Source organism: Serinus canaria, chromosome 24 (genome assembly GCF_022539315.1).
Source record: "Serinus canaria isolate serCan28SL12 chromosome 24, serCan2020, whole genome shotgun sequence".
Lineage (NCBI taxonomy): Eukaryota > Metazoa > Chordata > Aves > Passeriformes > Fringillidae > Serinus > Serinus canaria.
This window is the reverse complement of record NC_066337.1, coordinates 137,082-161,137: the sequence shown is the minus strand read 5'-3', so window position 1 is coordinate 161,137 and position 24,056 is coordinate 137,082. Positions and strand designations below refer to the sequence as shown.

The 24,056-nt window shown below is 50.0% G+C and overlaps 1 protein-coding gene across 5 annotated transcripts; it reads left to right on the top strand.

Moving 5' to 3' along the window:
• On the top strand, positions 1-22,462 carry ST14 (ST14 transmembrane serine protease matriptase). 5 transcript variants are annotated; one of them, XM_018922803.3, is made up of 20 exons: positions 2-352; positions 539-703; positions 10,872-11,031; positions 11,254-11,381; positions 11,942-12,012; positions 12,437-12,597; positions 13,033-13,068; positions 13,343-13,580; positions 13,710-13,849; positions 14,251-14,348; positions 14,824-14,933; positions 16,373-16,503; positions 16,762-16,866; positions 17,859-17,966; positions 18,340-18,453; positions 18,637-18,765; positions 19,129-19,315; positions 19,965-20,239; positions 20,558-20,694; positions 21,222-22,462. In XM_018922803.3, the coding sequence occupies exons 3-20, from the start codon at positions 10,875-10,877 to the stop codon at positions 21,381-21,383; spliced, it is 2,487 nt and encodes an 828-aa protein (XP_018778348.1). In that variant the 5' UTR covers positions 2-352; positions 539-703; positions 10,872-10,874; the 3' UTR covers positions 21,384-22,462. The 5 variants fall into 5 exon arrangements, with proteins under 5 accessions (XP_050839513.1, XP_018778350.1, XP_018778348.1 ...); XM_050983556.1 differs by lacking the exon at positions 10,872-11,031 and having other exon boundaries at positions 1-352; positions 11,258-11,381; XM_018922805.3 differs by lacking the exon at positions 10,872-11,031 and having other exon boundaries at positions 1-352.
• The last annotated feature ends 1,594 nt before the right edge of the window (positions 22,463-24,056 follow it).

Genomic DNA, 24,056 nt, shown 5'->3' with positions numbered 1-24,056 from the left:
TTTATTTACTCTTTGGAATGCAAAGTAACAGGACACCCTGTGAGTTTTATCTCTCTCCCAGTCTTTTGTAATGCTTTGGAAGTTGCCTGACCGGATTGAGCTGTGAGATGGGGAGGTTTCAGGGTTGCCTGGCAGGAATCTGGGTGGGAGCACACTGTCACTGAAATGTGAATTTGGAAGTCGCGCTAAGAGTACAATCCTTGAGCCACACTACGGGAAGGAAAAGCCTTTGTCCCTGACTGAATCCAGCCCGTCGCTGGTGTGGATGGATGGTGCTCCTTTGCTAGAATTCCTGGCAACTGCCTTCACCAGAAGACTTTTACCCCGTCGGCAGCCGGCCTTCTTTCCTTATGTAAGCAGTTCTTCCCTTCTTTCACGTGCATGGCATTCCCAGGGCTGGGAGCTGATGCAGAAGGATCCTGCCTGCCCCGACAGCGTTTGCTGCTCCTGCAGCTGATCCTTGTCTGGGGTTCGAGCTCAGGGCGATTTAGCTCTTGCAACTCGCACAGATTCTGACCAAGCCGGACTTGGTTCTCAGATTTCAGGGCTCGCCTTTCTCCCAAACCTTGGCTCTGCTCTCAAGATGCTGTTGTGGCTACACTGAGACAACGCGAGGAGGAGGAGGTGACAGCTTTTATTGGATAAACTGGTTCCAGCGGGAGCAAACAGAAGCTTTGCGGGTGGCTGCTGCCATTGCATCCGGGTGAGTGCCTTGAACTTCATGCTTTATTGCGTTTTCACCGTGCCTCGGCTGGGCTCAGCATCTCTCAGTCAGACATGGAAGTCTCTCACCAAAAAAAGCACATGGCAGACAGGTTGGGAATTGTTATTGTATGTTTTGGGGCTGTACACTGCCCAGGAGGGGACCTGCTCCCACCACGGTGACTCGGTAATGGCTGCAGCACCGCCACGAGGGAAATCCCGGTGCTCCAGCAACACAGAAACCGGAATCTGGCATTGAGGCCTCGAACCACCCACCTTCCAGCTTTATAATATTTACATTTTGCACATGTGTTGCTTGCTGGCTTTCCCCATGGTGATTGTGTCCCCTTGTTCAAAGAGGGCTCATGAATTAGTTTGTAAAATATCAGTGGCTTGAATGGCAGGAAATGGTGAGCATTCACAGTTCTGTGTCGAACCAGGGATTGTGGATCTTCGCATTTTGCCCTCATTATCCACATCCACGAGCACGGTTGTTTGCCTGGTATCAGCCTGGAGGAGATCAGGCCATGCGCCAAACAGAAATAATGTGTAAAAAGTAGGAGCAGTGGTTCAGCTGGGAGCAGCTGCTTTGTACCCAAAATATGCTGTTTCACGGGGGTGTTAAGACAGGCTGCAGCCAGGCAGGTAAGGGAGTGGCTGTAAAAACAGCGCTGGGCAGGGCTGGGCATCAGCGGGAGTGCTGAGAGCTCCTGACATCAGCAGCCTGACTAACACGGCACCTTTTCAAGAGGAGTACCTTAAATTCGGGGATGCTGCCTCCTGTGCCGTGTTCGCAGTGGCTGGAATTCTGGCAGCTGCTGAGGGGGCAGGGAAGGCAGTGGCTTATGTGTTTCTACACCATAGCAGGCTCAGAGACCTCACTCCGTCTCAATTTCCCCCCCAAAAAATACACTTCCAAAAAGCCTGCAAAACTTCTGCTCCGCAGATGACCATGTAGAGCAAGGGGAAACAAAGGAGACTCAGCAAGGGATTTTCTGCATGTGATCAGCAACTCTTGTTGTATCAGAACAAGAGTTCTGGGCAATTTTAAGTGTTCAAGTGTTTAAAAAAATTCAGTTTCAGGGCTGGATGCAATTGGTGTAAAAAGGTTTGGCTCAGTGGTGGGAGAGCCGGTTCAACTTTTGATGGGCATATTCCATATTCATATGGACTGTCACATGTAAGATAGAGAAAGGAAGAACTTTTACGTGAAAAAGTGAGTTTGATCCAGCTATTTTAATCCTGACTTGCTATTGAATGTGAGATACCTAGATATTGGAGTATGTGTGTATGAATCATCTTTTCAAGAAGGGGTAAATGGTGAAGTAAGACTGAATGCAGCTTTCAGTGTTACAAATTCTTTTAAACCTGCATTAGAGTGTTCTCAGAACCCCAGTTTTTCCTTTCCCTCTCTGTTTAATATTAAACCACACAGGCCCCAGGGGCTGTGGCTATGTGAGCATCCCCTGAGTGGCACATTTGGGTGCACATGCAGTTTCTGCAGCACTGCTGTGTTGTTCACTTTGCATCCTGTCTGTTAGCCAAGAGAAAGCGCAGTCCTACAGTAATGTAGCCTTGCTGAGGGCAGATTTCAAGCTGAGGAAAGGGAATATTTTGCTTCTGAGTGTACCAAATGTTTTTGGGAGCATGAGGCTTGTCCCTGGGGTAAACTATCTGTTGGTGCTGAGAGTGCCCTCTTTGCAGCAGGGTTTCTTAGCATGATAATGTTGTGACCTGAGGAGGGATGAGACCCTGGGTACACAAAGCTTTTCTTTAGGAACTGTGCATCTCTGCATGCCAGCCAGCCCTCCTACCGATTGCAGGGCAGCTTCTCTCGGTAGAAGACAAGATTTTTCTGGTTTCATTTGCTAAAGCAAAACTTGTGGCTCAAGGATCTCTTGGATGATGCAGAGCTGATGCAGGGCTAATGGGCACAGTGTTTCCCTAATTTCAGAGGAGAGGCGGGAGCAGCACAGCACCTGCGGGGTGTTTCCGGCTGCCCGCACCTGCCAGGAGCACAGGAAGGTGGAGCTGGGCACGGTGCCCAGGCCGGAGCCACCGCGCCATGGCGGCCTGAGCCGCACGGCACTGCCCTGGCCATGGAGCGAGGCCCCCCAGCCAACAGTGCCGGCGTGCGGTACAGCACCCAGCTGCAGGTGAGAGCACACCTGGGCAGGGGAGCTCCCAGGACATCTGCCAGCCTTTGGCCGAGCTGACTCGTCCTCTACTCGTCTGGTTCCTTCGAGCCTGGTGGGTTCAGGGCTGCTCTGGATCCCTCAGGAAGGGGGAATTCCAGCTCACCCTTGGGTAAGGTCAGGAGAACCTGTTTGGGGGACGTTGCTGAGCTCAGCAGAGCAGAAAAACAGCTTTGGGGAAGTGGAGATTACCTGTCTGTGCCGGCTTTGGATCTCCTCGGTGTTGGTTGCTCCAGGGGTTTTGGTTTGAGCTTAAGCTGAGGGCAGTGGGGTTGTGAGTGAAGGTAAACTCCGTGCTAGCGAGCTATGTGCAGAGCTTGACTCTGGGTTGTTTAGCAACAGATCCAACTAAACCTGTTCAAGCGTCATGAAGGGAGGGCTGTGGGGCTTCATTAATTAACGGCTGCATTATCAGTGTGTTCTGAGACCTGAGTAAGCTTCTTGTGTAGATCTTTCTGGCTGAGGGTCGGGCAGGAATGGCTGAGTTTGGCTTGCACCTCCAGAGCCTCTTCTGTGCCTCAGAGCTGTTCCCAACACAAGGTTTTGGGTTAAAGCAGGACAGCAGCATTTCCTACCCTACCTGCAGGCAGCATGGTGTCTGTTTCTGAGGCCTGGCTTTAGTAGTTATTATCTCCCAGCAGCATAGGATCTGCTGGTTTTGGCACTGATCAAAAAGCTGGCCTGCAGCAAGAAATTTTCCCTTGCCTCCAGTCCCACTGTCCGGTGTGTGCCATGAATGGGAGTGGGAAGGAGATGCTCTTGCTGAAGCAGTTCAGCTCAAGCTGCTTGTCCCTGGCCAGGCTGGGGTGACACCTGTGGGACACGATCTTCCCTGCCTGGCTTGTTCTCCTGGCAGAAGGTAGCTTTGTGCTCTCATTTGTCTTTATGCAGGACTGAGGGCTTGAGTGGGTCCCTTCCCTGGTTCTGGATCAGTTTTCCCCCTCTGTCAGTTCAAGAGGGACTGATCTGATCCAGAGCACCTTCCCTGAAGACAGTACCTGCCCTCCTGGCAGGAAACAACCCAAGGATTTTGTCACCCATGGATTGTTGTTGGACTTGGCCCCTTATAAACATGAGAGTGGAGGAAATTAGTGGTTTTGCGACATCTTGTGTCTCCTTCTGTGCTGGTAAAGGAGCTGCCGTAGTTCTTGGGCTGAGGAGAAGCTGCTGCTCTTCCTTGGAAAGGTGCAGAGCGTTTCCATGGGGTAGTGGAAAGTGAGCTGCTTCTTGGGCCAGTTTGGCTGCTGTTGGTGCCAAAAGTAAACAGGAATAAGGAAGACACAATGAGAAAAGGGCTGAGGCCAGACCTTTGCTCAGCAAATGAAAGATCACTCAGCAAAACCCTTGAGGGAGCAGCAAGAGTGTTTTGAGGGCCTGGCTGTGAGGAAGGTATCGGGGCAAAGGTTCTCCCCTTGCCCAGGGTAGAATGTATCATTTCCATCCAAAGGCCGCTAGGGACAGACTGGGAAATAATATGCCCTGCAATATCCGGCCCATGTGCTGGGATGGGGAGGGAGCAGCCAACAGGGATGGGTTTGGCAGATAGAGACTTTCCTGGTTGGAGGCGTTCATGTTTTCCTTGCTGTTGGCTTCAAACATTGGAGACCTGTCATCCTGATCGACCTCAGAACTTCAGGAATGAGTATAGTGTCACAAGGAGGTTGAGGTCTGGGGCTCAGCTGCTTTGGTTAAGCTGCTGGAGGCAGATCTGTTTTCCAGACAGTTCTGTCTGTACCAGGAAAGACATACGAGTGATTTAAATGAGTTCTGTCTGTTTGCATCTGTGGCATGTTTCTCTGCTGCTTTTGGGACATCTGTATGTTGCAAGGAGGAATTTCATGGCCTATAGGTACACAGATCAGGGCTGTAGAGTACCTTTATTCCAAGCTTCTCCCCAAGAGTTGCTAAGATTTAAGTGTAAAATTCTCTACTACCACAAAGACACAAAAGCGTGGTAGCTTTTTCTGCTGGTATCATGCAGGACAGAGCTGCACCAATCAGCCTGGATGGTACAGCAAGCCAAGCCTATACTATGTCTGCAAACATTAACATTAGTTTCTTCTATAGTAAACCTAAAGGAATTTGTTTTCTTGTATGACTCAGGGTGGTCACAAGACAATCTGCTGTAGAAGGTTAAGTTCAAACTTGGTATGTGAAATAGATGTGTGTGACCTGTATCTTTCACTATTGCACCTGCCCTCCGTGCCTGGAAGATGCACAGGCTGGAGGACTCTGTCCTTGAGCTCTTGCCCCATATTCCCTTTCTAGTTTTGGTGTCATCATTTTATAGTTTCATTGCCCTTAATACAGAACTGAAGATGAAAAATAATGCACTGGCAAAGTTTCTTCAGTGCTTTGCTGTCTGTGGTAGGGCAGCACAGCATGAATATGCCTTATGTAAACTTTGCTTCCCATGTGTTTCCATATATTTCTTATCAATAATAAGAAGAGAAGTGAGATGATTCTTATCAGATCTTTTTCCAGAGAAGTTGTTTGGGTTTGCAGCAAGAGTTTGTGCAGGAGTTGATTTAAGGATGGTGTAGCTGTACTTGATCTACTTGGGTGGAGTTGCACATGCTGTTTACATTTGTTTTACTTTTTCTGATGGGTAACAGGCTGTTTTCCCTCATACTAGCACCACAAAGCTGGTGTGGGCTTTCCACATGATCCAAGAATTCTCAGCTTTTGAAAAATACAACTTTTCTGGCTCTTTTTGCCACACACGCCCAACCCTGTTGGTCTCCTGAGCTCTGAGCGGCCTTGCTGGTTATGCCCTGAGACTGTGGCCCAGTCGACAGGTTTCATTCCTCTAGTTTCTCATGTGGTATTTGTTTTAGTTTTTATTGAACACCACCTGAGGCAGGTGTGGCTAAAAAAGGGGAGGTGGGAATTGCCTCTTGGATACACAGGCTGGGATCTGCAAGTTGTAATTACCCTCAAGAGTCTAACCATGCAGTCCAATAACTCTGCTTCATCTCTGACCTCCCTATGTCTCTCCAGCCTGGCATTTTATGGGTTCCTTTTCTTGGTTGTGTATATTGGTGTCAGACAATGACGTTTTTTTGCTGTGAGATTTTATTTGGTTGCACACCTGGTCTTACCTTGTATGATCTGGGCAGCTTTGGCCCTGAGCAGTCCTGTGGCAGACTGGCAGAGTCTGGAGTTGGGAAAGTTAAAGGAAGTAGGTAAATCTCATGTCTGGAGCTGGATGAACAAATTACCTGGTGTTCATAGAGGACAGGTGAAACTAATGGCCAAGAGCCCAGTCCTTCTGTGGGTCAGAGTCCTGTAAAAAGATGCAGACACTGAGGGAGAGATGGAGCAGCTGTTTTGGAGGTGAGGGGAACAGTAAGGGGTTTGGTGCCTGGGACACATCACCATCTGGGAGTGCCAAAAAGGCAGAAACCAGCCTCTATGGGGGATGCTGATTCCAGTGGGACCCCTGCTTTGCACACATCATGCTGAAGAGCTGTATTCCATGGCATATTCCAGCCTTTCCATGATCCCCCACTGCAGGAGAATCTTTCTGCTTTCCTGTAAGATCTCCAGTGCAGAGCTGGTTCCCACCACCCCCTTGTGCTAGCTGAATTTCCTGCTGACAGAATTAGTCACTTCTGCATCTGGTTTGTCCAGTTGGACAGAGCATAGTCACTGTCTAAAAATACATTGTGTGGCTTAGAGAAGGAGGAGTGGGAGGTCTGCTCACCCCAGGACTGAGCTCAGACTCTGTGCAGAGGAGCAGGAGCCCTCCAAGTGCTCTATAAATCCATCTATGTGCACTTCATTTCCTAGTTTCTTCGTGGAGTTGGTACTCCAGGGGAAACTGAGGCATGAGAGAACTCGGGCAGTGCCTGTCTGAACTTTTCCCTGGATTGGTTTTGCTGCCACAGCTGATGCTGTGACCAGTGTGGGTCACACTCCCTGTGTGGGGAGCCTGGCCATACCGGCAAGAACTGAGTGAGGAGGAGCAGGAGGAAGTAACTGCTGCAGTGACTAAGGCAGAGAGAATATCAAGGGAGGTTAATGTTTATTGGAGCAGTTTCCTTGAGAAGAGTGAGACAGTCAGACCTTGAGTCACTTGGGGCTAGAGACGGTTTCTGGAGGAGCCATGGACAAGGTGAGACCAGTATGTGTTTTCAGCTCCTCTCTAGTTTACAGCTGCCAGTGTTCAGAGCACACGAGGGAAATGTGCAGCAGCCATCAACTAAAGGAGATTAACATTGCAGTTGTCTTTTTCTTGATTTAACGGTGATCTTTGAGCTGTCTTGCATGTGATTTTGTCTGGTTTCCATCTAGCTTAGAGAATGTTGACAGGGTATTTTTCCTCCCAAGTGTTGGGAGCAAAGAGGATGTGGAGTACAGGGAGTGAGAGGGACAGAGGCTAGTCTGGTCCTCAGGTCAGATGGGTGGTTTTTGTGCAGAGTGTGGGCAGGGAGGTTTCAGCCTCTTAGAGTTCAGGACACAGGGCCTCATCTGAGACCTTCTGCATGGCCTGATTTATCATTCCAGCAGTGCTTCCGGGAGGCTTCAGATTCTTCACTGGGTATTGGGAAGACTGCAGGAATGGCTGTTGCTCACCCAGGCTGTGATGGGTGAGGGCTCTTCACATAAGTGTCTGTGTTGTCTGAGGAACATAATGGCATTCATAAGGTATGGGAATGGGAGAGGATGAGAGCTGGTATACAACACAGAGGGTGAGGAGGGAGGGAAACCTCTTTGGATCATGCCTCCTATCTGCTTGTAGTCACAGGATAAACTTCTCGCAAGTAGCAGTGTCAGTGGCTGCTTGTGCACCTTGTACTGGAGGAAAAACAAAAGTAACCTTCCCAGTAGTCCCTGCACTCCTGTCACTTCTGTGTTGCTGCTGGCTCAGCTTTGGAGAAAGAAAAATCTGACTAAGGCACACTGTAAACTCACAGGTTTAACATTTTTCATACTGTTTTTTTTTTCCAAGGAAGGCAGAGAAATTGCCTAAAGAAAGAGCACATGGTGAGTTTTCCTATCTAATTTCCTTGCTCCCAGGAGCAATGCATTTGCCTGTGTGTGCTGGAGGCAGAGGGGAGCTCTGTTTGCCTTGTAATTTAATCACAGCAATGATTCTCTGAGAGTGTTTTCTCTCTGCAAGGACACAATCTTTAGCTTAAAGGGGATGTTACAATGCATCAGCCACAGTGTTGTGCAGTGTCATACAGCAGGAGCTCCTGCTTGCTGCTGACCCTTATTTTTTTCTGGCGGTTTGGTGAAACAGAAGTGTATGAATTCTGCAGAGGGATGAAGGCCCCCACAGCTGAAGAGTTTTCTTGTGGTTTTCTTTGCAGTTCTTCCTTGCTGGCTCCAGGAAGTCTGGGAGAATTGATAGATCATTTAAGCACCTGAGAATGTCTTCTTGCCATAGGCTCCTGCAGATGTTAATAAAGAATTAGATACTTTGCTTCCTGCCAACAGCAGCAATGTCTTGGAAGTCCTGAGAAGGCTCTGCATTGTGAGAAGCTCTGTGGAGGGAGAGAAGATGTGTTTGCAAGTTTTGTGGCCAGTTTCTTCTCTTTACCAGGTTTTGGCGGGGTTTATTTCATGATTGGAAAACTGGTAGGAGCTAGTTTGGAAGACAGTATGTCAAACTCTAGGTAGTCTTGACTTTGATTGAAGAATTTCTTGATTTAGGATGTCTCTATGTATTTAAGCTTTATTTTGTGTGTCATCTTTTTCAAAGTTTCCTTGGGTTATATCTTCAAGCTTTTCCTGTACGATCAGATGCCAAACAGGATTCAGAGCATTCCCATGGCATTGTCCTCTGCAGTCCTGCTAGGTTTCTTTATTTTGGAGGTGGGTGGATGTTGGAGATGGAAACTGTTCTTTCTGTCTAGCCTTAGGCAGTAAAACTCAAAAATGAACGAAGGCTCCTTCCTTGAACCGCCAAATGATAAACTGGGAGGATTCTGAGAGCAGGTGATATGAAAACTGGTGGGTTGCTCTGGTCTTGGTGGTCTTCTGCTGTTTGCAGAGGATTAAACTTACAGAGTCCTTGACAAAAACAGAGTAAGGTGCTTGCCACTTCCCTTTCTGTTGTGAAGGGCCCTGGGCAGATACCGCAGGGAGAAGAGGCTGCAGTGGGATGTGGAGGGTGGGAGGAGAGCACAGGCATTGGGCGAAGAAAAGGGCAAAAGTGGAGGAATGGTTCAAGTGGAAGCTGGGCTTTCATGCCAGGCAAGGCTGAGGACAAATAAGATTAAGTTCCTGCTGGAAGTTCAGTGAGGAAATGCAGGGAAGATGGCTTTTTCCTTATGTCTGTACAGCAGGCTCAGAGATCCCTGTGTTAGCAGGATCCCCTTTACTAGTTGTTTTTCATAGAATCCCAGAGTGGTTTGGATTGGAAGGGACCTTAAAGCCCATCCGGTCCCACCCCCCTGCCTTCCACTAGACCAGGCTGCTCCAAGCCCTGTCCAATCTGGCCTTGGACATTGCCAGGGATGAGGCAGCCACAGCTTCTCTGGGCAACCTATGCCAAGGCCTCACCACCCTCAGAGGGAAGAATTTCTTTCCAGTATACTGTCAAACCCTGCTATCTTTTAATTTCAAAGCCATTCCCTTGTGTTCTGTCAAGTTATATCACCCTTGTCCATATTTTTCCTGAATTTAGGGCCTTGTGACATTTGCATCAAATTAGCCCAGGCTGTTAGGAGTAGGTTTGTGTGAGCCCTGGGCTGAGAGAGGACAGGCAGAGTCTGACCCTGTGTTTGTGGAGACAGCATTACCCTTCTGGAGCTCGGGGCACATGGAAATGCCACAGATTTGTGCAAGTCCGCGCTTTGTACAGTGGTGTCCATGCTGAGGTTCCAGAGCCCAGGAAGCTGCTGAATGCCTGCTAAGGAGAAAAGGGGAAGAAGACAGTGAGCAGAAAGGTGAGGGATCCTCCTGTTTTGGGCCTTTGCAGCATGTGCAGAGCCCTTCCTGCCCATGGGAGGCACAGATCGGAAGCAGATGTGGTGAGCTCTGGCCACACCACTGCCAGTGCTGGCAAGAGAGAAGGTGCCAGGGTAGGTGCAGATCCAGGCCCCCATGATGTCTAACAGTACCAAGGATGCTGTGTGGGATTCTCAGAAAATATTTGTATCTGCAGCTGTCCAGCCCTCCCCAGGTGAGAGGTACAGATACACAAACAGGGCAAGGATGGAGAAACAGAACAGAAGGTGTGAGAAAGTGAAACCTTGGGATACCAATTATTTTACAGCTGATATAGAGCTCAGGTTTTACAGCTGATACAGAGCTCTGTGCTTCAACACATCTTCCAGTTCCTCACTCAGCCCATTATGATGACAGCAAGAGCTGTGTCATTCCTCGTTCCTCTCTTCCATGTCTTGTCCCAGAAGCATGGCTGCTTGTGGGTTGTGGGGATGTTTTCTGTGTTCTTCTTAGTTTTTTGGTTTATTTCTTTTAACAAGTATTTGTGCTGGATGAGAGATTCCAAGCAGAAACACAGGAGTGCTGGTGGCTCAGGAGGCATGACTGAGCGCTGTGAAAATGTAAAGGAAGGAAGCAGCTTGATTTCTTCTATTAAGGAAATGCTATTTATAGCATGCTGTGCCCTATGAGCTCTGGGTGACACACCTGCACACAGCGAGCACTTTATGGGGGTGAATTTTTCTCTGCAGTTTCATCTGCTGAGGCAGATCTTGGAGCTTGTGGGCTTGTGACCTGCCATGGTCACAGGAGGGTGTGTGGACTTGCCCCTGAGTTTGTTTGAACTCGTGACCTTATATTAGGTCCAGAAAGGAATTAGGTGTGTGCAGAAAAGCAAAGAAGGAACTTTCAGGGTTTGTCCTGCCATGGCTGTGGAGCTGCTGACACTGAGGTCTGCCCTCAGTGCAGCCGCATTCCTTGTCCCCAAACCTGCTTCAGGCTGCTCTGTGGCTGGACCTCCCCAAGGCAGGCTTTGAGAACAGCTTTCCCACTGTCCTGCCTTCCCTCCTCTCCCAGGACATGAACAACCTGGACGAAGGGGTGGAGTTCCTCCCTGCGATGAACTCCAAGAAGATGGAGAAGCGTGGCCCAAGGCGGCCGGTGGTCATCACTGTCCTGATCATTGTTTTTCTGCTTGTCTCTCTCACCACTGGCCTCCTGTTTTGGCACTTCAAATGTGAGTGTGACGTCTGGTGGGTGGTGACATGTAGGGTAACACCCTGGGAATGTATCCATCCACATGGAAAAGCTTTGTTACCCAGTGTTTCTCACATGTGCCCTCTCAAGCTCTGGAGACACCATTTCCACCTCCCTGCCCCAATTGCTGTCACTGGGGATCTGCTGTGACACCAGTCCCAGCTCTGACTGCCCTTCCTGACCCTGAGCTGTTCTCTTCCAGATAGGAACATACCTGTCCAGAAGGTTTTCAATGGCCATTTGCGGGTTCTGAACTGGGAATTCCTGGATGCCTATGAGAACTCCAGCTCTCCAGAGTTCAGTATGCTGGCCAGGAAGGTGAAGAGCACGGTAAGAGGTTTCTTGCCTCCCTCCTTCTACAAGCAAGGAATTTTCCTCTTGCCCCATGGCCATGGGGATATGCCATGTAAGATTCCTTGGAGTTTTCCCTGCTTGCTGTGTCACACTGGCTGGGAGCAGGGGCCTTCTTTGGAGCTGGATCTTGACATCCCAGCTCCAGCCCAGTGCTATGGCATCTTCCAGCACCATAGGAGCTGCCAGGGCACATCCCAGAATCACTGGATGAGTCAGGGCCAGGAACTGAGGTAAAAGGGTGTCTAAAAGAGGCTGAAGCTGTGGCTGGTCTTGCCTCTTCCCTCAGACTTGGAGATTCACTTTCCCCAGGGAAGAGTGGGTGAGCTGAGTCAGAACAGGCTGTGATGGGCAGCTCTGCGCTCTTCTGGGGCTCTCAACTCTCCTTCTTTCTTTCTTTGGCTCTGCAGATTCCTGCACACAGGGATGCCAGGTATGTGCCCTGGTTTTCCTTTGCAGGCTTGAAGGTCTGTCTATCTTTAGCCTTTCCCTTTTCCTCACTTCTAGACATGCTGAACACCTCTTTTTAACCCTTTCAGGTGGAGGAGATCTACAAGAATCATGCTGATATTGGTCCTTACCACAAAGAGACAGTAATCACTGCCTTCAGGTGAGTTTTAGGCACTGCCTGAGCCCCATCTAGGATGCCAGGATACCACACCAGCCATTTACCCTCCTTCCTAGGATGCTGGGATGGAAGCACCCCAGTAGCCACCCTGAGTGACACAGGAAAGGATGAGCAGCAAAAAGTGACCTGAAAATGCATTTTGTTTTCTGCCATATGCCTTGGGAAAAATCAAGATATGGTGCAGTGAACTGCAGTGGGTGGTGCCTGGTAGCATTGAGAGAGACTCCTCAGGCTGGCAGGGGCCTTTGCTCTTTGCTTAACTTGTCATTGAAACTCTCCCTTCCCTATGGCTAATCAAGGCTCCCTTCCAAAACTGGCTAATCAAGTAGTCTGGCCCCTTCTTATAGTGCTTTTGAGTCCTCCCATGGATGTCCTTGCTCTCATCCCACAATTATTCTTTCCACAGTGAAGGCAGTGTCATTGCCTACTACTGGTCAGAATTCCTTGTGCCCAAATACCGTGAAGAGAGCCTCAACAGGGCAATAGCTGACAAGCAGAGCCTGGTGCAGAGGTGGAACCCCCGCCTGAGAAACCCCATGCTGAAGGTGGAGTCAGTCATTGCTTTCCGTGAGTATTGTTTCCACTATCCCTGGGCCTCTGCATGGGATCAGGTGGGATATTCCTCTGGAAGGAGATGGTGCTGGTCACAGCCTTCTCATGAGAAAGCCAGCCCTGAGGGTGGTGTAAGGATCTGGATATCACAGCACAGCTTAATGGGATGTACAGCCTAAAGGGGGCTGCACAGACCTGTTCCCCTTTGCTGAAATGCTCTGTTTCTCCTCTGAGCCCAGGGAAGAGGGACAAAGATGAGTTCTCCCTCTGCAGAGGGAAAGTTTGCTCCCTCAGCTCCCAGAGGCCAGGAAGGAGCTCTCCTGCCAGTTTGCAGGGAGAGATTCCACAAGTGAAGCCAGATCAATGACAGTCTGAGGAGCCAACCTCAGCTTTATGCCCAGGGATTTCCCATAGCCCAAAGGGTGATGTCAGCTCTGTTTTCTCTTGCAGCTGTGGACCCCAGCATAGCTCACTCTGCCCGGGACAGTAAGTACAGTTCTTCCATCTCAGTGGTCTCTTTAGGATAGTGTTTCTCTTGCAGGATGGGGAAGGGTCTGGAGAGAGTTCTCTGCATGCAAGGTAGACCCCAGTGTGCTTCTTGGAGCTGGTTTGGGGTTGGACAGACTGTGGCACAGGCCTTGCTGTTATCCAGGAAGAGCCATTTGCCCTGGGGTAGCCTGCAGGAATTATTCTCTGCATCCCAGGGAAAGGCAGGGCAAGGCTTCTTTGCCTTGTTAACTGTTCCCTACTCTCTGGGCAGACAGCTGCATGTTCTCCCTTCACGCCAAGGAAGGGGAGGTCACCAGTTTCACCACGCCAGGCTTCCCCAACAGCCCATACCCCAACAATGCCCTCTGCTACTGGGCATTGAGGGCAGATGCCAGTTCCACCATCAGTCTCACCTTCAAGACCTTGGAGCTGGAGCCATGCAGAGATGACAGTGACTACATCAAGGTGTACGACTCTCTGAGCCCCGTGGAGCCCCACGCCTTGGTTAGGTGGGTGTTCCTGTAGGGCACCAAGTCCAGGGTGATCTTGAGATGTCCTGTCCCTGTTCAGAGCTGAGCTGTGCTGCTTGAGGCTCCCTGTGCAGCAGTGTCTTATGAATTCTGTCCTTTGCTTCCTAGGCTTTGTGGGAATTATGCCCCATCCTACAACCTGACCTTCCTGTCCTCCCAGAACGTCATGCTAGTCACATTGGTTACCAACAAGGAGGGGCGATTCCCTGGCTTTAAGGCTGAGTTCTTCCAGCTCCCAAAGCTGAAAGGTGAGCAGAGGCCTTGGCCTGTTTCCCCCTGTCTCCCTGCCCTGGACAGCTGAACAGGGAGGTGGCTGTGGTCAGTTTGTCAGGGATGTTTCCAGGGCTGGAGCACCTGGAAGCAGTTCACCTCTTGGCTCTTGCCTTGCCTACCGTATTCTTGACTGCAGTACGGATGTTCCCCCCAAGGAGGCAAAAATGAGAATTATGTTGGATTAGACATGCAGATTGATGGAAGCATCTTATTGATCTCCTGGGTCCTCTCAAGCCTTAGAGAAGAGCTGCTCTCTCCAGAGAGTGACTTAACCGTGTTAGAGACTGTTGCCACTGCCTCCAATGACAGCCACCTGAGGCTTGGAAAAACCACATCTAAATCTCTAATTTGTTATTACTTTCCTGCTTGTTTTTAGCCTGTGGTGAGACCCTGAAGGGAGACAGCGGCACCTTCACAACTCCCTATTACCCAGCACACTACCCCCCAGACATGGACTGTGTCTGGAACATTGAGGTGAGATGGGCCCTCTCTTTCCCTTAACAAGTCTGTCAAATGACCCTGGTCATACAGGACATGGTGCAAGGGAGTTCACGGCAGCTGGGGCCCAGAGGCTACAAGTCTGGCATGATTGAGGGAGCCTTTAGGAACTGGGGGCAAAGGCAGAAGAGGTTGCAAGAGGCCTAAATCCCACAGAAGCCCATGAAAAATCCTGTAACTTCACACAAGAAGGATGAGAGTGTGGGCTTTGGGACAGGCTGTTGACCAAAGGTCTGGCTTCCACCCCTCTGTATGCCTGTTCCACTGGGAATTCTGGAGCCAGGGTAACTCAGTGACTTTTACGAAGCTGTTTCTTTTCCTTCTGGAAAACTGACTTCCCCTTTTTAGTTATCTTCTGTCCTCCCCCCAAGCACAACCCTCTTCCTGTGAAACTATTCCTTTTTTCTTGCTCCAGAAAGGAACATCCCAGTGACTGTGCTTCCTTTTGCAGGTTCCCTCTATAAAGAATGTGAAGGTGCGTTTCAACATGTTCTTTGTGCTGGAGCCTGGGATCCCAGTCAGCTCCTGCACCAAAGACTATGTGCAGATCAACGGCACAAGGTGGGTGTTGGGTGGCTGAACCCATGGAGTGGCTTCATTTAATTACACACTCCCTTGTGCTTTCCTTAATCTGCTGTGGGAACAAGTGTGCTGGTGCTCTGAGGGCTGGGAGGAGGCAGGAGGGTGCCCAGTGTAGCAGGCACAGGGCCTGCAAGGCCTCCCTGATGGTCAGCAGCCTAAGATAGGAAATGCCTAGTCATGATGACTGGACCAAAAGAAGCCCCTCTTCCTCCATCATACCCTTGCTATATCTGTAAGATTATGGGTCACTTTTGCCTCCATCCTTACTATCGGACTGTTTTCTAAAACTCCTACACCCTATATAAAACCCCTACTTTTGCCCAGTTCGGCAGAAGGGTCGGTCACTGAGACCCTTTGCAGAAGCTGCCAATAAAGTCATCTCTGTGTGAGTCAACTCACAAAGAGCTTCTCCTCTCTCTCCCTGCATCTGCCAAAGGCACTTAGCAAGCAAAAGAGCTGAAAATCACTAGTGAGCTGAAAATCACTAAAGAGCTGATCTCACTTAAGAGCTGAGCTTGCTAAGATTGCCTGTGGCCCTGGAGCCTGCCTGAGGGGCCCAGACAGGTTGTGCTTAACTGGGCTTCTCTGTTTGGGACACCCATGGCAGCTATTTTCGGGGAAGACCCTGAAAACCCCAGAGCCGCCTCAGTCCAGGACTGCTTGATGATGAGTGGGGAGCCCCACACTTGGTTCTGTGGTGTGCTGCAGCTGAACCACCCCCAAGATGCTGTGGTGCATCACAGCACACAGCTCATGTGTGGGAAGGCAGGAACATCTGGGGTGGGTTTTCTTGAACAAGCAGCTCTCCAATCTCAGGGCACTCATATCCTGTGATGCATTTCCAGATGCGTTCCCCAGCCTGATATAAGGGAGAAAACTTAGGATCTCAGAGGCAGGTGATTAATTAACTTAGGATCTCTCTGGGCCAGAGAGAAAACTTAGGATCTCAGAGGCAGGTGATTAATCTTGTTTCACAATGTTTTGGACAAGGGAGCTGACCCTGCCTCAGGGAGAGGGTTTCAAAGTCAGCACCTGCCTCTGCACTGCTGTTCACATACATGATCATACCTGCCCATGGTAGGATCATGTATGTGAAAAGCACTGCAGGGGTGAGATGGGATCCTGCATGAGTCCAGTGTATCTGAGATCAGACACATCATGGGGTAGGCAAGGATATGGAAGAACTTGTTCCCAGTCATTCCTAAAGTCACCAGTTGGTGTTTACAACTGGCCCAAACCTTCTGCCAGCAGCAGCAGAATTGGGACCCTGAGGCCCAGCAGTCTGTGCTGGGATCAGACCTGCTCCCTGCTCTCCTGCCCCCTCAGCTTCCTGAGTGTGGAGGGAGATCAGGGATAGAAGGAGGTTTTCTTGGTGCTGACCCCCAGCCCTTTGACTCCTCTTTGCTCTCTCCCTGCAGGTACTGTGGGGAGCGCTCCCAGTTTGTGGTGGCCAGTACCACCAACAAAATCGAGCTCCGATTCCACTCGGACCAATCCTACACAGACACAGGCTTCTCTGCAGAGTTCCTGTCCTATGACTCCAGTGACCGTGAGTTGAAACCCTGGGGCTGGGGTGGGGAAAGTGATTTCCCTGAGATGTGGAGCTGTCCCTCCTCTGTGTTTACACTGCCCTGTAAACTGGGAAGCAGCCTTTTCCAGGGGCATAGCAGCATGCCTTGCTTTACTGAAAACCTCCTGGTCTTCCTGTTGTGTTCTGCTGTAAGCAGGCATAGGAAACTCTGCAGAAGGGATGTAGAGGGGACACCAAGAGGGCTCATGTGTGGTTTTGTCCCTTTTTCCCTCTCAGCCTGCCCTGGCAAGTTCACTTGCAATACTGGCCGCTGCATCGACAGGAGCATGCGCTGCGATGGGTGGCTGGACTGTGTGGATGGCAGTGATGAGAGGTCCTGCAGTAAGTCCTGCCTTTGGTTTCTCTTTGGTACAGCATGGGAAAGGCCATGATGCCCTGGGGTGCTTAGGCTTGTTCTGGGTAATGTGACTCAGTGCTGGCTGGAACCAGCACTACCGCCCTCCTCCACGCTGGAGTGAGAGTCGGTGCACAATTTGGAATCCCTTCTCAGCCTAAGAGCTCTGGGCTCCTGCTAATACAGCCCTCTCCCAGTGGCATCACCTTCTCTTTCCAGTTCTTTCCAGTTGAGAATGTGTTTTTCTGTGTAATCCTGGTGGTTGTGGGTTTGGCTGTGCTGAGTGGTATGGAGGGGCACATTTCATTACCCAACTGGGCAGGCTTTGCAGAGCTCATCTGGAAAACCCATGGGACACACAGGAGTTGCTTCTTTGTGCAACAGGTTTTCCTCTTGGATTAGCAGAGCTGTCCTATAGTTAATGTTATTGTCCAGGGTCTGCAGTTTATTAGAGAGGACGGGGTGCCCTGATTTGGGAGGGGCAGATTTCTGGGGAAGAATGTGCTGCTGGCCAATGATCCTGGTTTCTCAGGTGCTTTCCCACTGCTTGCAGCAATTGCTTTCCTTCAGTATTGCCTCTGGCTGTCCAGCTTCAGCCTCCACTACCTCAGACACAACAGCTCCAAATGACTTTGTTCTCCAGGGAAGTGGAAATACCATGATGTACTGAGTGTGTAGTGTATTTATGTACATGTGCACGGTCCTGAGCTGATTGCTGGGGTTCCCAAGTGCTTGCACACCCACTGGAAGAGCTGCCATGGTGGGTGGGTTGCTGCTGACTCCACAGGTGCCTTTGCAGGCCTCTCCCCTAATTTCTAGCATTAGAACAGCCTTCCCAGGGATGTCCCCATCCCTGGAGGTGTCCAGGAAATGACTGGACATGGCACTCAGTGCTCTGGTCTGGTTGACAAGGTGGTGATTGGTCTTGGAGGTCTTTTCCAACCTAAATCATCCTGTGATTCTTACTCTGCTCTTCCAGCCTGTACCGAGCAGCAGTTCAAGTGCCAGAACGGCTGGTGCAAGCCCAGATTCTGGGTCTGTGACAACGTGAACGACTGTGGCGACAACAGTGATGAGCTACAGTGCAGTGAGTGACTTACCCAGCAGGAACAAAGGGCTGAGGGCGCAAGCAGGCATACAGGGGTTGATGAGGATGATGGAAGCTCATGGGGTGGAGGGAAGTGCTGTGCTGGAAATAGCAGGCAAAAAATCTCAAGCATGATGAGTGCTCACCTGATACAGGTTGAATGAGAGCTCAAAGGAAAGAAGGATGAGCAGTGGTGTAAGAATAGAAAGGGCTGAATAACTGAATGGTGGTGTGCAGTTTGGAGAAGAGATTGGAGACACAGTATTTTGGAGCTGCAGAGGCTTTACTTGTCTTGGGGAGGGGAGCTGGGCACAGCCGTGTGCTGTGGTGCTGCATTCATGCCCAGCCCTCAGGAGCTGCTCTCTGTCCCCAGGCTGTTCAGCTGACAGCTTCAAGTGCGACAATGGGAAGTGTGTCCCCAGCACACAGAAATGTGATGGCAAGGACAACTGTGGGGATGGGAGCGATGAGGGCAGCTGCAGCACAGGTGAGGGTCGGCTGGAGGGTAACTGCCAGCAAACGCAGCCTCTGATGGAATTCCTTGGGGCTGGGTATCCTCATGTGTGTGTTTGCATGGGGTGTAAATGCTCTAGGGTTGGGCAGAAGAGGTGGACTTGATGTGACCTCCCCAGAACTGGGGCTAACCCCTGTGCCTCCATCCTGCCTGCAGCAGGCCAGACCACGGTGCCCTGCAAGGAGTACACGTACAAGTGCCGCAGTGGACACTGCATCAGCAAACAGAACCCTGAGTGCGACGGGGAGCAGGACTGTGAGGACCACTCTGATGAGGATAATTGCAGTGAGTGCCTGAGGAATGGTGGAGACATGGGACTTCGGGCTGGGTCTCTCAGAGAAACAGCCCAGTGTGGCAGAGAGAGCCCCTGCATGTTTCTGTGCAGAAGCTTGATCTGGAAATAGCCAAGCCACGCTCTTTAGCGGCCTGTGGGGTGTCTGTGTTATTCAGGAAGGCTTAGATGGGTAATAGAGTGGCTTATCTCCCCTTTACAGAGTTGGCCAGTAAATGTTGTAGCTAATTTAGCATCTGGGCAGAGAACATCAGCCCTTCCTGATAGTTGTGCTGTCAGATGTCCTGGAGGAACAGAGGGGAGGTGTGGGATGGGAACAGGAGAAACCAAGCACCCCTTCTCCTTCTCTGTCCTAGACTGTGGTCTCCGCTCCTATGTCAGGAAGTCACGGATCGTTGGTGGGCAGAACTCGGACGTGGGAGAGTGGCCGTGGCAGGTCAGCCTGCACGTCAAGGGCCAGGGCCACATCTGTGGGGCCTCGTTGGTGTCAGCAAGCTGGCTGGTGTCGGCAGCACACTGCTTCCTGCCACTGCAAGGCATCAGGTACCGGCCTCACATCCCTGTGCTTCCAGGTATTTCACAGAATCACAGAATAAGCTGAGTTGGAAGAAACCTTCAAGGATCACCAAGTCCAGCTCCTGTCCCTGCACAGCACCATCCCCAAGAGTCATACCATGTGCCCAAGAGTATCATTCAAATGCTTCTTGAGCTCAGTCAGGCTTGATGCTGTGGCCATTGCCCTGGGGAGTTTGTTCCAGTACCTGACCACCCTCTGGAGAAAAGAGCTTTTTCCCAGTACCCAACTTAAACCTCCCCTGACACAATTTCAGGCTGTTCCCTCTGGTCCTGTCACTGGGCACCACAGAACAGATATCAGAGTCTGCCCCTCTTCTCTCCCTCACACAGGAAGTTGTAACTGCAATGACGTCTCCCCTCAGTCTCCCTCAGGCTGAACAGACCAAGTGCTCTCAGCTGCTTCTTATACGGCTTCTTCTCAAGGCCCTTCACCATCTTTGTTGCCCTACTTTGAAAACTCTCTAATAGTTTAATATTATTCTTATATTATGGTGACTAAAACCACAATATTCCAACACTGACTCTGAGAGGCATTCCTCAAGAAAACTGTTTAAGGTAGTGAGCAGTGCTGTCTCCAAGATGAGGTCTCACCCTGTGTTTCATGGCCCCCATGCAGGTATTCAGACCCCAGCCTATGGACAGCCTACCTGGGGCTGACTGACCAAGGTGACCGCAGCGGCCCCAATGTGCAAACCCGCAAAATCAAGCGCATCATCTCCCACCCCTTCTTCAATGACTACACCTATGACTATGACATTGCTGTGCTGGAGTTGCAGAGCCCTGTCACCTTCACAGCCGTCGTCCAGCCCATTTGCCTGCCTGATGCCACCCACAACTTCCCTGTGGGCAAGGACCTGTGGGTGACTGGATGGGGAGCAACTGCAGAAGGAGGTGAGCACTGGCATGTGGTTTGGTGCTGCACTGATGTATTTTAAACAGGTTCCAGGGATATGGCAGCCAGGAGAAGCTGTGGCTGCCACATCTTTGGAAGCATTCCAGACCACATTGGACAGGGCTTGGAGCAACCTGGTGTAGTGGAAAGTGTCCCTACCTGTGGCAAAGGGTGGAACAAGACAGGCTTTAATTCTCTTCAAATTCAAACCATTCTGAGATTTTACAAGTCTATGATTTATGTGTTTCTTGATGGAAAAAATGGGGAGCTGTTTAAAAATGTGTATTTTTACTTAAGATGCTCTTCCCTTTTGGCAGGCACGGGAGCCGCCATCCTGCAGAAGGCAGAGATCCGGCTTATCAACCAGACTGTGTGTAACCAGCTCCTGACAGACCAGCTGACGCCACGCATGATGTGCGTGGGGATCCTAACTGGTGGTGTGGATGCCTGCCAGGTAAGGCAGCACCTGGATTTAGTGCTGCTTATCGGTTATTAGGCAGGGAGACAGGCTCAGCCCTGCTCATTCTGGTGCTTCCACTTATATTTACATTTTTAACATAAAACAAATCTGTGGGAATTCTCCTGGATTCAGAAAATGAGCAAATTAAAACAGGCACCAGCAGAAAGTTGTGTCGATGCATGACTTACAACTCAAAAACTACAGCCCAAAACCACAGGATTTAGACTCCATCTCACCAGATACAATATACAGCCGTACTCCAACTTCTGGCTTTTATTCAGAGTCTTAGTTAGCCAGCCAGGCTGCTTGACTGGTATTTTATAGCTCTTTGTTCTGGCACAGTGGCTCTTATTGCCATGCTTAAATATTTGTTTCAGGGAATGGCCAAAAAATTGTAATGACAGCTGACTTAGACAGGGTTTACTTATTATTTCTTGCTCAGTTTTTGTGATTGACTTTAACACTGTACACGAGAGTGATCTATGGGGTTGGTGCTTATGCTCCTGTGTGGTTCTGTGCAGGGAGACTCTGGGGGGCCCCTGGTCAGTGTGGAGCCCAGTAGCCGGATGTTCCTGGCCGGCGTGGTGAGCTGGGGAGATGGCTGTGCCCAGAGGAACAAACCTGGGGTGTACAGCCGGCTTACAAGCCTGCGAGACTGGATCCAGGAGCACACAGGCCTCTAGGGATGGATCCCTGCCTGGACACCTCTTGGACAGCGCTGGCTGGAGACACTTGGCAGTGCCAGCCATGCACAGCCTCTACTGTGAACTTCAACCCTCCCTCTACCTCGCTGCGAGCGCCTGGGACTCTATGTGCAACCAGAGCTGATGATTTGGTTTAGCCCTTAGTCTGAGAAATCCATGTTTGGAGAAGTTTTCCTTGGTGGGGTAAGCTAGTGCAGCTCCCATGAACAATTTGAATGAGCCATCGTTCAGGATTACATATAGCAATAAACTTTAAAAAAGTCTAATTTTAAAAAAGACAAACAGTTTGTGTTTAGAAGCAAACTTTATTGGACAAGTTCAAAAACAGGTTTCAGCATATATTCTAAGTTGTGCATTTGTTTTCAAACAGCCGTCCATATCCTTTCTCTGGTGTTCAGCCGTAATGGATGCCTTACCATAGTTTTGGGGAGATTCCCTTTGGAATCCCTCCCTTCTCCCACACCGTGGTCTCCTCCTTCTGTCCTCTGTCCAGCTCTGCTTCTGGCGTGGCCAAGTCCAGTATTGGGGGCCTGAAAGAGAGATATCGGGCTGAAACACCACCACTCACCCTGAGGGAAGCCATGGGCAGAGCTCAAAGCCATCACTCACCCCCAAGAAAGCCATGGGCAGGGCTCAGACACTATCACTCGCTATGAGGGATGTCACAGGCAGAGCTGCTGACATATGTGGAGACCCAGAGCCATTGGCATCACTGCATTGTGCCTTAACATCATACTGAGCTGAGCTGATGCAGCTTCTGCTGAGCCCCAGGTGCCTGGAATCACTGTGAAGAGTACAAGGGCTGCACTGAATTCTTGGAGAGCTCCCCACAAGGACTACACCAGTCAGCTGTGCACACCAGCCTTACACCTGTCTTACTTTTGTAAAGAAAATTGACTTGTGAATGTGCTGATTTTCTTCCTTTTTCCTCTGTAGTCTGTTCCTGCCCCAGCAAAGCACACTCCAGCTGAGTTAGTCCCTTCCTTACCTGTAAATACATTGTTTTGTAAAACTCTCAGAACTGAGATGCTGCAATAAACTGGGATATTTTCTAATACTGTGGCTGTGTGGTTCTTCCTGAGCTTCTGTGCAATTGTTCCTGAAACAGAAACCTACAGCATAGACCCCCCAGTGCTAAGGGGGAAGCTGAGCCTCTCCCAGTAAAACACTTCACTACTTCTCTGCACAGCAGCGCCACTTTGTGGAGAGAGATGTAGAGTCTGGGGAGAAATCTTCAGAAGAAAAAGCTGTGAGGGCTCATAGGAGGATGAGCTAGAGTTAAGGAACATTCTGAGATCTGTGCTTACACAATGCTACAGCAACATAAAAGGAAGCATTTTGTGTGGTCATTCTCTTGCCCAGGGAGCATCAGCTGCACTTCTGCAGCACTGAGCAAATGAAAGTACAAATGTTTGCATTCCAGTGTCCCACAGTTTGCAGTTAAGCTTCCCAGATACATGGCCCACTAAAAAGCTTCCCTAAACATGAGTTTTTATGGATGATGGTCCCCAGAAGATGCCTGGAATAACAGGATGCAAAAGGATGAAACAGTTAATGAGAAGAGCCCAGCAGTTGGGCCCCAGCACCTGTACCCACGGGAACTGCAGCTGGCTGTTCTATCACCTGAACACCAGATCCAGTGTCTACTCTTTCTCCCTCATGCCCACATGCAGTTTGGAGCTCCTGCCACAACCAGCAGGATCATGGCCAAACAAGAAGAGAGCAAAAATGATTTTCCAGGTCAAAGTTTGAACTTTGTGCAACCAAATCCATAGAGAAGTGTGTTTAGACAGGTTTTGTTTTACTGAGCACAGTGACACCTACCACAGCACCTTTCTTCCCATAAAAGCCCCATTCCACAGTCACTTCCCTATGTCCAAGTAAAAAGAGAGAAACACCCATGAACTGGTCACCCCAGCAGGCCACTGGGACCATGTAAAACCTCAGTTCCTGTTCCTTCATAACGATTACAAATTAATAAATAAAAATGCAAGAAATATTGACAAACCCCAGGTCCCTGAGCTCCAGCCCCACTAGATGTCCCTCTTGGCTAAGGCACAAGGACTCCTGAAACAGCACTGCCAGGAAGGAGGTTTGGGAAGTTGGAAGAGACAGGCTGCAAATCCCAGATCCCTCTGCTGAAGTCCAGAGGAAAGGGAGCCAACAGGAGAAAGCAAGAATGAGAGGAGTGTAGGCAAGATGGAGAACTGAGCCAGGCAGCTCAGAGCAACTAGCCTTGCCTGCAGAGTGCCCAAGTGGGGTTCTGTGGGGAAGAGCATTTTTGAATCACCCTGAAAAGTTCTATCCCTTAGGAAAAGGTTCAAGAGTTTGCTGAGAGCAAACAGTCCACTTGAGTTTTATTCCCTCATCAGTCTATCAGCAACTCCCTGGATTTCCCCCCCTTCTGCCTCAGCATTCCGGCATCAGAGAAAACTCCTTTACTTGTTTCATGTGAAAAAGAAACCCCTTGTCAGACTCCAAAAACTGCATTTCATTTTGATGCAGCACATTTCTGACAACTCAGGAAACACAAACCAGCCCCAATTTGTGGTCAGTTCTGGTCAGGGCAAAATACCACTAAACCAGGAATGGGAAACTGAAGAGTCCAATCAAATGATGGCAATGCCAGGGGTTTGTGGAATCCAGCAACAG